At 46.0% G+C, this 16619-nt stretch overlaps 1 protein-coding gene across 1 annotated transcript in view; it reads right to left on the reverse strand.

The window, feature by feature from the left end:
* The window catches only part of LOC120893626, a 70845-nt gene that overhangs the window by 14878 nt on the left and 39348 nt on the right, over nucleotides 1-16619 (reverse strand). Inside the window, exons 3-6 of the mRNA XM_040295629.1 lie at nucleotides 15320-15514; nucleotides 13868-14931; nucleotides 13631-13763; nucleotides 9442-9669 (exon numbers count right to left, since the gene is read on the reverse strand). Of these exons, the coding sequence (XP_040151563.1) occupies nucleotides 9442-9669; nucleotides 13631-13763; nucleotides 13868-14931; nucleotides 15320-15514 (1620 nt within the window). The remainder of the gene's footprint in view (nucleotides 1-9441; nucleotides 9670-13630; nucleotides 13764-13867; nucleotides 14932-15319; nucleotides 15515-16619) is intronic.

The following is a 16619-nucleotide window of genomic DNA, read 5'->3' on the forward strand; positions in this document are numbered from 1 at the left end:
GGATATATAACAAATGAGGATATTTATTTAATTACAAATCATGCAATTCGGTTGATCACAAGAATTTTTTAAATAGCACAACTTCAAATACAACTTTCTTTGTATTTAATTTCACATACACTCTATAATTTGTACACACCAGTAAAACAGTTGACACCTGCGTAAGAATATTGCCCTTAAACGGGTTTAAAGGTCAGGGAATATGGCATTAATTACGGAACCTCATGCAAATGTGGTATACAATTAAAGACTTTTTTTTCATCACCAAGCGTTATTATCACCCGGATCTTTCAACAAAGTTACCATCCTTAAAGTAATGGACTTTAATAAGGTAGTACCGTATAATTCAGTTTTACTAAACCTTTGATGAAATCAAAAATAAAGCACAAATAATGCTCTTATCGGAGTAACACAATTGTACGGCGTAAACATTCAAACCAACAGTGGTTTACATTAATTGCTTCGTCATCTGGTTACGGTGAAACAATGTTACATTGCCCGTAGGATATGCCTCACACTCCTTCGGCCACGATGTCGCTGGGATTGATTGTCGCCAACGTTGAACGGTCCCGGTCGTCCATTGTTGGTATCGTTGTTTGCCAGCGAAACCAACCCAATTACGCTCCATCCTATACAAAGCCCGCTCGTCGATGCGAACGAACCCTTGGGTGTTTTAAAGTTTTCCAGTGCATTTGCTGTTGCTGAGCTTCACACGCCAAGAAGGAAGACGTTGGGCATCGACTTTCGTTGTTACTTCAAAAGTGGAGAACGCTTTCAGCCCGCCAGCAGCCGTCGGCAGGGGCGAAACGCAACAATATCGTCCCGCCGCTATCTTAATCGTGTGCCTCATCTTGACCAGCCACACACCGGTGGGTACCACACACCACACAGTTGGCTGACAGGCAAATCGGGAGACAGCACGGGACACCCGGGCAAGCGGACACGTCGAAAATTATGCCTCGTTTCGTGCAGAGTGCGAGAGTGCAACAATTTCGTTGCAAATTTGTAGTACTTTTTATTGCCGCCTGCTTGCCACCGCCGCCGGCGAGTGGGTGTAGTTGACCTCGGTCTCGGACGGGAGGAAAGCAAGGAAGGCCCGCGTGCAGGGTGGTCAAGGGGGCAAACTATAATCGCTCACGTTTTGTCTGGTGGGTCTCTGGGTCTTTGTTTTGTTTTATTTGGAAAGATAATTGAATTCGGATGCAGCCCCGAGCACACGAACGTAGCGCAAGGGAACTCAGGGAGAGTCCCAGCTGCATATAATCTTACTCAGTTTCGCACATACACATACAAACTCGTGAGGCAGCGTGCTTTACATCTCACTTTTTCTTCCACAAAAATAAAAAATGAAATGCAGCCAGGAAAGGATAATTTCGTACCAAAGCTCTTCGGTACCCAGCCGCTCATTGCAACGGGTTACTGTAGTTGGTTGCATTTGAACGTCTTTCCTCCGTTCGTTCGCTTTCCCCTACACACCATCCCATCCTTAGCAGTTACCATCCGGAAACGGTGAATCTGACCATCTTTACGGTACAATACGGGAGGCAGAAGGCAAACCGAATGCAAAAGGGAAAAGGGAAAATGAAACAAAAGGGAGAAAAAGCTACAGCTAAAAGAGCAAGGCTGTCGGGGTTATGGCAGCCACACAACGCGAAGGTCACCCGAAGATGCACTTTGCTGTACCAGGGCTGTTCAGGGAACGCGTACGGCTGGGCGGGAACGGCGGGACAGGGATCCCGGTTTGCAATTAAAACCCCACAGCAGAACGATCCATCATTGTAGTGCTCCCTCCCTCCCTGGAGACCTTTCTGAAAGCCGGACTCGGGTTTGAGGAAAGCCTTTTTGCGCCTTTCCCCACTGCATACCCAAGCACACCCGACGTGCACGTCCGAATGCACTTTTACACCGTAACGAAGCAAAATGAGAAAGAAACGCAGCAGCAGCAGAGGCTACGGGAGGCTAAGCAACGAAGGCAGTGGGCAGTGAGAGAAAAAGCCGAACCGAAACCGAAACTGAAAAGGGGGAGAGCAAAAAAAACCAACAACATGCAAACCGTCTAGACTTCTTAATGATTTCGTTGTTGTTATATAATTTTTGTTATTACACAAAACTCCCGGCTATCGAAAACAATTTGTTTCCGAGGCCCCAAAGCTGCATCGCATGACTGCACCGGGCGTGAGGGGGGGGGGGGTAGGGAACTTGCACTTCGCAGTTTACCTTTGGCTACCGAACTTCGCTTCGCCGGAGCTTTTCCATTGCGCCTTCCGGGCTCGTGTGCAGCACGTGTGGGAAGCGAGTGCAGAATTCGCATTCGATCCGACGCACCGCAAAGGGGTATGGAGTGGAATCTTGCAGTTTGAAAAACCTCTCGAGTGCTCCTTCTCCCCTCTGCTTCGGTTGCAATCGTTGGGTCCGGTGCACCGCAAGCGGAAGAATCTTGCACGTTCATGGATGAGCGACGCAGCGACACGGAGATGCACTTCAGCTGTGGCTTCGGCCAGTTCGGCCAGGAACAGGGGAGCAATCGAAGACAGGGCCTCGAAGGGCGACATAGCTTTTGATGTAACAATTAAATGTGTAGCTTTTATCATTCGGCGCCGTCTGCGTGCTTGCCATAAGCGATTAGGAGGGGCTTGGGATTGGAGGTAGGACATTGAGGGCCACGGGGCCGGATTGAACTACGGCTACGGCTCGGCGGCGCGCTTAAGCAGAGTGCAGTGCCGGAGGGGCTGTAATTGGAAACAGCTTGCGCGCAAGATCATGAATAAATTCACATCATGTTCCGTGTACTAATGAAAATGGACGGACACACATCTGCCGGCTGACCGTCGAGATAAGGGATTTAGCCGTGCTGCAGGTTGGATTGCATCACGATGCGCACGGGGGGGCATGTGTAGAAATCATTCCGATCCGGGGTGTAATTATGGTTTTATTCGTACGAACGTAGCGCCGTAGCGTATCTTCTTAGCCATTACGCGCTTAGTAGCGCTGTTAAATTGCTGTGCAATGAATCAAAGGGAAGCCTAAGCGCTTTTGTATAAAGATGCTGTTTCTGTATAGGCTATGAATCAATCAACGGTGTATATTTAAGATTCTATCCAGTACTATATTTCAATGGTGATTGGGCTTAATAGTTTGATTTTCACGATTAAGCATATACGATTCACACGGCCTTGATCTCATGATACAATATTTATATATAAAACGAAGAGATTCAAAAAGATTTCACATAAAACTCAACAATCGAGGCATTTGACGACTCATAGAATCAGATATTAATGGAGATAAATAACTATCAAAACAAGAAGATAGCAATCAGAGTTCAGCTTCAGCTATAATCGTTCAAAACACAGAGGAAGCTGAAAAGAAGACTTGAAACAAAATATCGCAATATTGAGGTTTCTCTCGTATCTAGAGAGAGAAATTCATATAGTAATATCACACAAGTTGTGGAACTATCAACATCTAGGTCACTTAATACCAAATGGAATGTTCTTTAAGAGCAAAATTCAATTCGAAAAGTATTTCCAAGTGAGTTTTACGAATTTAAAAATTGATACTTATACTGCAAAATCATTTGAAAACGGAAAATATCATCCAAAACAAACAAACCCTCAACGCCAAAATGGAGTGAGAAAGATGCATTAACAGTTCCCCTTTTCGGGCGCTAATTCTATCCCTTGGCAGTGCAGTTGCCAATGAACCCATATTAGAATCCCCTCATCAGTAACGGATCGATGAAAGTGCGGGCAGCTCGCGGGCTAGCCTCCGCATGCACGTGGTCATCCGGTTGTCTGCCGGTGCCGGCAGCGGCACCGATCGACCCAATTCTGTCCGTCTAAGTTTACGTCAATTGCGGCAGTGCATGGGCATGCAAAAACAACGGGAGGAGGAAAATAAACGGGTAGTATCACGAACGCCGCCGCGCTCGATGCAGCTCGATACCAGCGATCAAAGTTTGATTGCATTTTGAAACGCAATCGGGCCTAATTGATAGCTCGGAAGCCCGCCAGTGGCAGGGTAGGAGCGAGATTGGTTTACTTGCTGCAGGGTGGTGCATTCTTTTTTTTTGTTGCAACCGCTCGTTGCAATGTCGTAAACACCTCAGCAGCAGCAAACAAGGAAGACGGGGATGCGAGCGTTTGGTGAGAAAAAATGGCAAGATCAAATTTCAGACAGCGTTCGGTTGAAGTTGTCTAGAACCAACAGCATCGATAACGTACGTCACCGGCTGGCACACTAGACGTGAGTGCGTTTCCCTTGATTCCATTGATTGCCATACGAATGCCCCATATGGCTGTGATCATTCACGTGTGCAGTTGCCCGGCAAGATATGTTACGTTATTTTGCTGGCAATCGAAATGCGCCAGGCTGTTCGGTGTTGCTCGACTCCACATAAGTAAGTCGACGTTTGCCGTGAAGAAAGTAAAGCAAAGGAAGGCTCCCAAAAACACATATCTGAGCTTGCACAAAATACACCTTCCGGTTTCTGGCTGTAAAGGCCAAACAAAATAGTGAGAAAAACTATCCTGCAAACAAAAACACAAAACAAACTACAAGCACACATCCCATCTACTGGAAAGAAAGCGTGTCAGAAAGCGTGCGAACGTAATTAACTCCCCTTTTCCAGTGGGGCAAAGCGCAGCAGGCAATCAGCGCACGATCCGCGATGCATTCACCGACCTGAATTGGGGCTGCAGTTCTGTGTTTTGTTTGTGGCGATTTTATCTGGTAGTTGCTTTCCTGCTGCTTTATCTTTCCTATTGGCGGAGCACTAAAAATTGGTTGGTTTGCACTGAGCTTTGTGGTGGTTTCAAATTTATTGAGGAAATGGCCTCATTTTAGGCTTTTTTTTTTGGGTAGCGTAGTTTAATGCTTTTCGAACGGTCAAAAGATGTTTTTAGTAACCTAGACCACATAAATTACATTTTTAAGTAGAGCGGAAATTTGTAGCTTTCTTTCACTCGCTGTTGTTCCAATTTTTAGTGCACATGGGAACAAGCATTGCGTAAGGTAGGTCATGTAGTTGAGTGCGAATTCGGTGTGTACTGCAGTAAATGCATTTACGAATTAGATTTATCGCAAAATAGCGCCGTTTTTTTCATTTAATGTCTCAATTTCAATGCTGATACATTACGACCCTAAATCGTACATACATACAGCTCACATGCTACCGCTTGCACCGCTTTCAAAGACAAATAAAACGGTTTCACCAGTAGCAGTAAACAACCCAATTACACAACTCTTAACACACACCAAAAAAAAAAAAAAAGGAAAAGAAAACCACGCATTACATTAATAGTCCTTGCGCTTTGGTACGGCCTCTCGACGCCTCTTTCTGCTCACGACCAAAGAAGCGGTCGACGGGTTGACAGGCGTTCCGTTTTTTTTATTTATTTTATTTTATTTCCATTTTTTGTTGCTGCTGTTCCCGCTGCACCGCTGCAGTGCAGCAGGGCAGGGCAGGCGAACTTATTAATGCGTTGCACTTGACGGTGCGTACGGCAACCGTACGCCAATATCCGAGGGTGCATCCGAGGGCGTATGTAAGTGAGTCACCGATAAAAGTGAGCAGCACCCCGTGGACACACACACACACACTCGCGCGCGCGTGCACACACATTCGCCGACAGAATCGGAATTGGACAAGCGGGTCAACTCGCTAGCGGTGGCGGGTTGCGTGCGTTTTTCATCTTCGTCCTTACCAGTCGGTGCAGCACACCTTCCTTCGCTTCATCGTACAAAAGCAGCCACAAAAAATACCCCGCACCGGTACGCCGGCAGCGATGCACGCGATGCACTTCGCGTCCTCCTTGCCCCCTCATTCCACCCCGCGATTTCCTCTCAGGGTGTGGGTTGGGGTCGTTGGAGTAATTTAAAATCTTGTTTTGACACTTTGCGCTTTGCGTGCGCTGCCCATTAAGAAAGAAGTGTTTGCCTTTAGGCCGGTTGGCGCTCGGGCGCCTCTCGGGAACGGGGCGACAGTTATGTGTGGTTGATGTGTATGTGTGTGTGTTTACTCATTGCACTTCCTCACTCTCCGTGCTTCGTGCTGCTCGTTTTCTTCAACGACTTTTTTGTTGTTGTAGTAATAGTAAGTGTGCGGCAGACAGCCAGGACGTGCGCGGGACGCGTGGACACTGTAAATGGGTCGCATCCGCGGCCCGCGGCGCGCACATCGGTAGGTGGGACGCGACCGATCGGTCAATCGCGAAACGGTCCCCATCCGGAACGGAGCGTAAACGCTGGACCGCGGCTTTATTTATTGGTGACGCCTATTTGGGCGACGCCTATTTGGGGATGGCCGGGGCCGTTGGAGATGAAATTGATGAGCGACATTGGCGCGATGCGTATGTCGTTGTGTGGTTTGTTAAGCGGACAGTCTACAGGTGAGCTACACGCGTGTGGGATCATTCTTATTGGGAGATAGAAAAAATCGATCGCTGAACAGGTGTCAGCGGCTGATTAGTGAAATATCTTTATCATTAGTGACACTCGTTTGGGAAAGGGCATGTCTGTCTGGTTTAACGAGAGACCTGAGTCAAAATAGTTTGACAGGAAGTTAGATGTAAAGTTTATTTATAGACTAATTGGATGAACCAGTTTGGTTTACTGCAGGAATTGTATAGACGACGTTGTAGACTCCTATTTCGGATGTCTCCGGCCGACTTCGGACGACTCCGGACGACTCCGGATGATATCGCGCTATTCCGGATTCCTACTCGAAACAGCTCCTGATAATGGGCCTCATCACGAACGAAAGTCGATAAAATTTATCCGATCGGTTAATTTGCTCGAATCCACCGGTGGAATTTATTTTCCACCGGTGGATAATTTTCTCCACCGGTGGATAATTTCTCCACCGGTGGATAACTCTTTCCGATTCGAGTAGCCATTGATTTTGCCTATCTGTCAATCACACTTTTGTTTACATTTAGAGGTGTTGTTTTGCGGAATGAATAAAATAGTAAATTTTGCTTATTTACGGGCCATCTAGTGAAGAATCCACACCAGGCCTTAGACAGTACTGACTGTAGGCCTATTCAAACAATCCGGGTAAAGTGTAAAACGGGTTGTAGGCTGAACAAGTCTAGTTGAAACAAAATCGTATGAACTGGAGGACGAGGTTTGAATCCTTTCTGAGCTTGCCACCTTCACTGACGCTTGTCCTGTGCCATATACTATGTGCGTCCATCAACTCCAGCCACCGCGAACGTTGGATCCGTGAACGTCCGTATTTTACGCCCTCGTGCAAAAATATATTGAAACAACGCGGTACACTTATTCCGTGCAATAAGGAGTGTCCGAAACCGCTCACGCCCTCTCCGCAATGGTGGATTTAACGGTAAGCGGACTGAGTGACCGCGGGAGGTCCCGTGGATATCAAGTTCAGCATATATAATGTGTACAGTAGACTCATCGCGGGCCTCCATGAACGATGGAGGCTCCATGGACGAAGGGACTCAAAGACTACAGGGGCCCATATATGAGGGATTCCGACCAATACCCCCCACTCCCCCAAGAAAAAAATTAAAGTGTATTTGATTCAAAGCCAAGAGATGAAATATCCCCCCCCCCTCACTCTGCACAACACCTGGGACGATCGTTTCCATGCCTTGAACAAGGACCGTCCACTGAAGACTGGCGAGCTTGATACGACAATGAGTGTGCTTCCACACGTACGATGATGATTGCGTCAGATTTGATAAAAATAAAAAAACTACGTTAAAATTGTAATGTATGTGATTCAGAAGAGAAGCTATTCAAGTGTACATATTCGTTTAAATGGATGAACAAAAAAATTCATTGGGTGACACGTTTGTCACGAGACGTGGAACATAGCGATGTGTGTGTCAATCCGAACACTCCCGGGCTGTACCCTTCCATTAGCGACACTGAGTTTTTGGGGATGGTCCGGAAGGTACAAGTAGGCACAACACCTTCGATAGGTGCAAAACAACGCAAACGATTCCGACCGGAACTCGCCGCTCCAACGGATATGAGTTGCTTATAATTTCTTGTACCTAGTGATAATACTGGTCTTCCCAATATCGTTGCATTTACGTGTCGGAACCGATTCTAACATGCCATAAGGCCATAACATAAGGTTGGATAAAAGAGAAGGATTAGCAGAAAAGGATTTTTTTGGTTTCTTATTTCTTAGCTTGAACTATAAAAACTAGAGACCTGTTATAAACCTAAATTTATGTGTTTTGATTATTTATTTAAAAAGACAGGTAAATTTATATTTTCTAAAAAATAATATTTTAGCTAAATCGAGTGATAAAACATCTTAAATAACTCATACAGCGATAAAACATCCTTTTTTGCGAGCTTTTAAATATTATTTTTAATATTATTTAGTTTTCCACTGTTATATCAACTGGGGTGGAGCAGTAGATATGGCTAACCGACTGAAATGGTTTTTTTTATATGAAGTTTTCAACTGCATATCCCACTGCTCGACTTTTTAACCACGTTGCTATGGCGGCAAACACCATTCCACTCCACTGCCAAACCGATCGGTTAGCGAAGATTCTGATTGAGAAAACGCAATTGGATAACATTGGAATTTTGCTAACCGATCGGCTAAATTATCCACTCCGTTATCGACTTTCGTTCGCGATGAGGCCCAATGGTAGACAGATCTACCTTCCAGAGACTGTTCCGAAATGTTCGGAGTTGGATCGGAGTTAGCTCCGAGTTTTTGTCAACTTTACCTATCAAGACCACAATAAAGACCCTATTACTTAGGCAAATGGGCTCAAGCAGCTGGATGTAGTCCGTTAACACTGCTTTATGTCTTCTTCTACTTTTTCTATTTGGCGTAACGTTCTACGCGGATATGCCTGCTTATACAGGCTTTCGAGACTTAATTCATTACCACGCAGCCGGATAGTCAATCCTTGCTACGGGAGGACGGTCCATTCTAGGCTTGAACCCATGACGGGCATGTTATTGAGTCGTTCGAGTTGACGACTGTACCACGGGACCGCCCCTGCTTTATGTATATGTATGTATTTTTATGTATCTGTTTTTTGTCGTTAAAATATAAACTTATCCTTTTTTCAGCAAGGTACAGGTAACTAACTAAATATTTAGCTCAGAAATATGACACGATCATTTGAAGATTCTCCCACGAATGTTTGTACAACGAGAATATTTCAGAACTTTTCCAACAAGCTCAAGGTTGTAAACAACATCCGAGTTATGTTCCAGTTAGACTCATAACTTGTCTTTAGTTACCCGATTATCGAGTCAAGGTGAGGCTAATAAGAAATCATTAAAAGAGTTAATCTCTGTGTCGCAATCTAGTTCGTTCGTGTTCGTACTTTGTAAAGTTGCTTTACTTGACTGGTTTTGTCTTACGTCTTTTTAATGTGTTCAAGCATTAAAATCTTATATATTACAGCAAATTGAGCATTTGTGAAGATTACTTACCAACACATCTTCCCCGGTAAGCGACCGGAATGGCCCGACCGCTCAGACAGGCCTGCCGTTTCAGCTCGCAGATGCTTGGGTAGGTGATCCCGTCCGTACCGCAGACGACGGATTTGGGTGATCGATCAGCACGACAATCCGCTACGCCGCAGGACACACAGTGCGGGGTGGCGTTCTGGTCTTCGATGCAGCGCTTCCCGTCCGGACACTGTACAAACTTACAGGATGCTAAAGAAAGATAGATGGGCAAAAGGGAATAAAACACGAACAAAAATCATCTTAGTACACTTATGCAAGCAATTTGCAACGAGAACAGTTTAAACACAGCACGACCTGCACACGACCTGTCTCTTCGCCAAGGCACGAGGTGATGCCAACTGTGACGATAAACATACACACACTCATACAGAAACACCGATTCAGATTCAGGTCCCGGGCTGAGTGTGCCAACCCTTTTTGCACACGCACTTTAATACGGCGGCCGGGGCTGGCTGCCCTTCCCACGTCCCTCCCTTGCAACAAATAACACGATGCCACGCGAATGAAAGATAGCGGTTAAGTATGTGTGTATGTTTCCCACCCCGTATGCCAGCCCCCAGTACCAGCCCATTCACACGCGCGGTTGGAGCCCCTAGTTACCTGTTTCGCTCCTTTTTATTTCGTGTTGATTTAATTTTCTCGCCACCGTTAATCACCTGGCCCGAGGCCACTCTACTACTGGCGGGCGTGTGCCAAAAGTCGTCACGCCACGGCAAACCGTTGATGAGTTGCGACTGCCCGAGCAGCCTCTGGCCGCGGCAAAGGGGCAGTGACAAAAAAGGGTTAAATTGCACACACACACAAGCGCGCGCGCGAGCGCTCGTACAAAACCAGTGCATTTTGCTGCACCTCATCTCAGTGCCGTGCCGTATGTCATCGGCAATGGTGTGGATGGCAATGACTGCTCATGGGGCGAAAAGTCCTGTTAGTTATGGTTTGGTGCGTTTTCTTTTTATTTCTCTCTTTTGGTTTCGCTACACCTTGGCAACTTCTTTCCTTGGACGGTGCTTGTGAAAGGTGGTTCGGTGGTTCAGACGTTTAAGTATGATTATTAACCGTTTATTAGTTTCAGGGGATTTTGGGTGGCTTTTGACGGATTTTCGGTGCAGGTAAGTTGATCTTTTAGCTCGTAATTGACTGAAAACGGTTGCACGACCGATCTTGAGGTGGCACGGTGTTTTAAGCTATTTTTGGGAAAGGGTGAATGTTTCTGGATTCGTAGGAATCGATTAAGATAAGCACCTGCTTCGCAGCGTCGGTTTGAAAGAACTGGAGCAAACAGCGAAAGTTGATGTTATATGTCACAAATAATTTACAACGAATTAAATGCCAACCAACTGGTAAGAACACTTTGAAAAGTATGTGTAAGAATAAGGATTACAGGGCATATTGTTATTTAACAATTAAAATATAAACGAATACATATTCGCTCATCTAAACATATAGTAAAATAATTATCTGAGTTTCATTACTTCAACATTATCCGCTTTGTGTTTTTTTTTTCTGTTTGTTAGATTAAACATCGTAAGCTATGGAATGATTTCAAATGCGAACAGCAAACCCTGAAAGATGGAGAACACTGATTAACTTGCAAAATATACAATGTCCCGAACAACCACGTTTTAGAGACCAGCATGTTATAAGGATCTGAAAGAGAATGTCCTTTCTAACGAGATTGTATAGACATAGCTTAAGATTCGCTTTAAGCTTGGACTTGATAATGTCTATTTTCCTAAATTTTCCATCGTTAATTGCTGAATAAATGAAACAATAAAAGGGATATAATAATTCTAAAGGTTTGAAACTGATAACAAACTCGAGAAAAAGTACCAGCTTCACTGTATGAAGTCAACTAATTTCATTGGATTTCATCAACTCAGGACATATTGCCTATAAAGAACCTAGAGCAGTATGCCTCCTACTATTTGTTTGATCTTCTGTAAGACAGTACTCTAAAATGTAATACTATTACAAAATTATCTGACAAATGGCCTTGTTGTAAGGCTAATTTTAATAGTCTGAGCTAAATCAAAAGTTTTCTACTAGCAGAGGTAGTAACACCATATTAAACATTATTTCTGTTCCCCCATAATCAGTATGATTTATTTACCTACTTCAGTTACACTACCAAGACGCCAACAAGATTCCGGTACTGCACTTCACAAATAAACTGCAGCGGTAGAAGCCGTGGTAAACAATTCATCCTAGCAAAATCCAGCAGTGCAAGCTGAACGATCGTTTGCGATCGTTAAACCTACACACGGTGTGCAATTACCACTCATCACCGTGGTGCTGCACTGAAAGCCGCTGATCAGCAGCGCCATGCATCGTAAATATTTCAACTTCTGATACAGCCCAGACCGATGATTACCGTCGCTCCGGTAAGAACAATAATCTTTACCGCGATTCCGCAGTTGATGATCACCATTTCCATCAGCATTTAAGCACTAACTATGCACACACAGCACATACGCATCGAGAAGATTGGTCAATTTCTTTGGCGTGGACAAACAAACGAATTCGAGCACCGCAAGCACCGCCATATCCTGAGCGATGAGCGTGGTATCTTCAAAGCAACGTAGATGTAGTGCACGCTGAGCCCGGGCTACGTTAATCGCGCGTCCTCCACTGCCAGTGGTAATCGCCAGCCACTCGCCAGGCAGATGAGGGAGAAAATAAATCAGGGTAAAATTTACGACCGCCAGGCTCGTGGCCCCGTGACGGTGCCTGGTTCTTCCGCACTGCCGTTCCGTACACACGTTTTGGACAGTGATGGAGCAGAACGGTTTGATCTGGTGGGTTTTCGCGGGTGTTGCGCGAAGTGCTGAAGCGTTCTGTCATCAAAGTGAACGTTCGGCTTTTGATAGGATGCACATGGGTGGGCGTGAGATGTGTGCAAGGGAGGGGGAAGATGACCTGTTTGATGTTTCTGCTCTGGGCGCTGCTTCTACTGGCCGGGGCGCAATGATGCGCCAGGCCAGGCGTGCGCACGAGTTTGGCAATGGTAGCGTTGCAGGAAGTCACGTTCATCTTGTCGCTCGCGATCATGCGAGGGAGTTGCTCTAATTAGCTTCGAGGGTATCGCTTTCAACAGTTTATAGCTAACCCGACCATATGTTGTCTCTTGCGTATGCCACACGTCAGTGTTCAGGCCCGCGAAAAAGGTTAGTGATACGTGATCAGCTGCGTGGTTGGTGTAATAATGATCAGAGCAGCGAGTTCAATATGTTAAAAACGGACAAATGATTCATCATGGAGTCATGATTTATCATAAAAATAACCATCAAATGTAAGCTGTATTCAGCTGTTGCTCATTAAAGAATGAAGAAATGATGTGACAATGGCAAATAGCATTAGTACAACTACATTTTTTTGTTGGAATAATGCTACGAGGAAATAGAGCCAACTAATGAAAATTGAAGCCAAGAGTTGCATGAAAGACTGTGATTTAAAAAAGCTTTTTATTCAATAGTAGGCATCTCAAAAACAAAAATAGACTTTTTTTTGAGCAGTGGTCTCCACTTGTAGTCCGTGGCGTTGACAGTCGTGATCCGTGAAAGAATTTATGTTGGAAAAAGAAATGCTTCGTACTGTACATATCGTGCATATCTATCCCATTATCAACATTTATTTTTCATCAGGCATGTCTAGAATAAGATTTGGAGATATTTTTGATCAAAAACTATAAACTAAGTCTACAAAAAGTATGCTCTCAATAGATTTAGGCTGTGGCAAATGTATTTTCATAGCCAAGTGTTCCACGATGCTAAAAAAGTTGGAGATCACTACTTTTGAGGAATAAAGCCTATGAGTGATCCAATCCATTATTTAACTTCAACGACTATAGAATAATTCCGAAATTAGGGAGTTCCATTGATAATTATTTGACGTGCGTAAACGTTTTAGATTGTTTATAAATAAAGCTGAGAACTCAAAATTTGTCTAGGTACTATCATCTTAGGTCATGCGTAGTTTGAAACTCTAACTAACTCTAACTTTAAGCTTTTGAAGTACTCGACGAGGACTGAAATCTTTAGGTTTTGATCATGTATCTTCAAAAAGTGTACCTGGAGACTACATCACAAATATTCCCAGAAAATTTTGATCTTTTTGTAACTCGATTGGATTAATGCATGAAGTTGTTACTTACTTTGACAATGTCCTTTGTAGGCTACCATCAGGGATGTGATCTCTTGCCGGCAAGCACGCTTCTTTAGCTGACACTCCGTTTTGTACGTCCGACCGTCTGTGCCACAAACTGGGTTGTAGAAACTAGCCTGATGCTGAGATTGCAAGCAGAGCACAGAAAACAGTATCAATAATTAATTTGATTTCACAACAATGATACAAAATGTCTGCCAGAGCGGCAAATCTGAGCAAAGCTCACCATAATTTCGTTGCCCCACACATCCTCGATCGGTAGGCCCGGGTGCTTGCGATTGCGTCGCTGCTTGCTGTGATAGTTCTCGATGAAGAAAACGTCATCCAAATAGTTTGGCTCGCGGCGCGGCACCCGCACCGCGGTCGCGTTCTGCTTGCGGCCGACCCGCGGCACCCGCAGCAGCTTGGGCTTCCCGAACGCGACAAACGGTGCCACGGTCGTGGCCTTTCGGTGGGTTTGTTCGCTCGTCGTCTGGTTGCCACCGCGCACCGGCACCGCTGGACTCTTCCGATGGTGGCGTCGCGTTGTGTTGGGTGGGACCGATGTCGCAGCAGCAGCAGCAGTAGCACCGTGTCCTTTCGCTGCCGCACCCTTCCTGCCGGTGGGATAATTTAAAGCTAGCCCGTTCTGCTGCAGAACGATCCGTTCGCCACCGGTCCAGCCGCGTCCCGGCGCGGTACAGCCGGCCGGTGCCGGACCGATGCCCGCCACGGTGCAGTTGCCGGTGGACGGGGTGCCTTTGGACGTGCCGCTACTGCTTCTACTATGCTTACCGCTACTACTGCTGCTGCCTGCACGATTACTACTAGCACTACTACTATGGCTGCTACTACTACTCACTAATGTCACAGATTCCAATAAATTATGCTTCCTAGCTTTAGCATTATCCTTCGCGCCGTGCTTGGCGCTCGCTCTTTGGCTGCCACCGTCGGCTGGCGGCGGTGGTGGTCGGTTCTCACTTAGGCTAGTCTTTTTTACACTCCTGCCGCCCTTCTCCGGGCCCGTGTACCGGAGCTGGCGCGGTCTCGGTTGCCGCCCGGCGTCGGCGAAATACTGTCGGTAGCCGCGCTGGCTTTCGCTCAGGTTGATCACCTTAATGTTTTGCTGGTGAAAGCGCGGCTGCTCCTCCTGCTGCTGGTGCAGCTGATGCAGCCGGTTGTTGCGTCGGGGTGTTTGGGGGCGCCGTTTGTTGCTGCCCCCGCTGCAGCTCGGTGCACAGATGCACTTGGGGCGGTTGCGACGCATCACGCACCGTTTGTTCGGGCCACATTTTGTCCGATCGCAGGTATCTGCAGGAAACAACATAATGGAAAATAAAATACATGCAATCCATAATTATTGTATTTATTCAGAGCTCCTGTCTGACCGTATTGGTCTGTTTAAAACGTAAAAAATAATGTCAAATTGTTGCCAAACTGTTCGTTACAGTGTTAACAGATCTAAACTTACAGTTGGTAGATTAATTTCCTCATGTAAATGCTGCTTCAAAGGATACTTCCAATTCATATGTTTAGTTACTGTTAGTTCTTCTGTAATTATAACGACTTTTCCGAATATCGTTAGCTAAACCTCTATCACTCAATTGCACCATTTACTAAAATTAGCTCCCTTCACCTTCAGGCAACGGAGAGACACTTAACGTCGGCTCGCATTAGTATGCACACCTACTGCACCTACCTAGGCATGACGTGCACTCCATCCCGTCGTTGAACGCGTTGAGGAAGAACAGGCCGACGTCGGGAATGTCCCGTTCGCTGTAGCCCTTCCCACCGCTGGCACCGGCCCCGCAGCAGCTCTCCCGCGTCACGTTGCGTGCGAACAGCTGGCTGCACTTTCCCGACGAGTCGAACCGCCGCAACCAACAGGTACCCGCTGGGGAAGGAAGAGAAAGGGCAAGAAAAGGCCGCAGTTAGTTAGGTTTGTAGGAAGCAGGGCAAACAGGCGGAGGGCAAACCCTGAAATGCAATCATCAATAACGCGCCACCGCCACCGCGTGTGGTTCAAAGATCGCACCAATGCACAGGTCCGCAACAGGTCCGTCCGACGAGTTTCCCAGCCCGCCGCACACGGTTCACACGGTAACGGCCGGCTGGGTGCTTGATATTGCAAATAGTGAAATCATAAATTCAATATAATAGATGCCGCGATCAATTAGCCGAACATAGCGACGGAAATCGAACGGAATCGATGCACCGCGCACCACCATACACGGTACAGCACGGTGACTGCCAAACGGATCGTGGCACCGGCAGCAGCTTGGCGACGGTGACCACCACCGGTCACTCCGTGTGAACCGCACTTTGTGTGGCCGCGGTCAGATGGATGGGAGCGGGATGCGGCACATCGTCGCACGTGTTGCATCTGGCGAGCGTTTCGCGCGTTACAGGTACGGGGCACGGCGGCTGCTGCTGCTGCTGCTGCGGTCTCTTTGATTGAAACCGAAGGAGCATCCCACCCTCCCGTGTCGGCCCGGTTGCACAACCGTGTGCGGCACCCGATACGGGGGTACGGCTAGCTGTTGGTTTGAATTTTGATCAGCTGTTGTCAAGCATCCGTATTGATGGGTGGTTTTGCCCGTATTGTGGCTCGAAAGCTGCGGGCAATCGGTTTGTGTTTGATCATTTAAGCCATTCGTCATAAGTGTTTGAGATGTTAGCTACACGTGTTTGTTCAACTTCAATCTGTTTACAGTAGATAATATTCATTAATACTGAAAATAACATTATTTCCGATAAGATGATTAGCCATTAATTTCAAATGTAGCATTCCCCATTGAAATCAATAAAACTCATAATGTGAAAGCGAGTTTTGAGCAATCGTGCGTAATTTTTTACCACATAAAAACCTTATTGATTTGCTTTTGTAACATTCTTGTAAGAATTTGGGCTCTTTAGCTCTGTTCATTATTCGCAAAACAATACAACGGCTTTGGTAATTATTAGCAGTAAAAATTCACGAAAGAAAAGGAAAACTTTGT

This window comes from Anopheles arabiensis, chromosome 2, assembly GCF_016920715.1.
Source record: "Anopheles arabiensis isolate DONGOLA chromosome 2, AaraD3, whole genome shotgun sequence".
Classification (NCBI taxonomy): Eukaryota; Metazoa; Arthropoda; class Insecta; order Diptera; family Culicidae; genus Anopheles; species Anopheles arabiensis.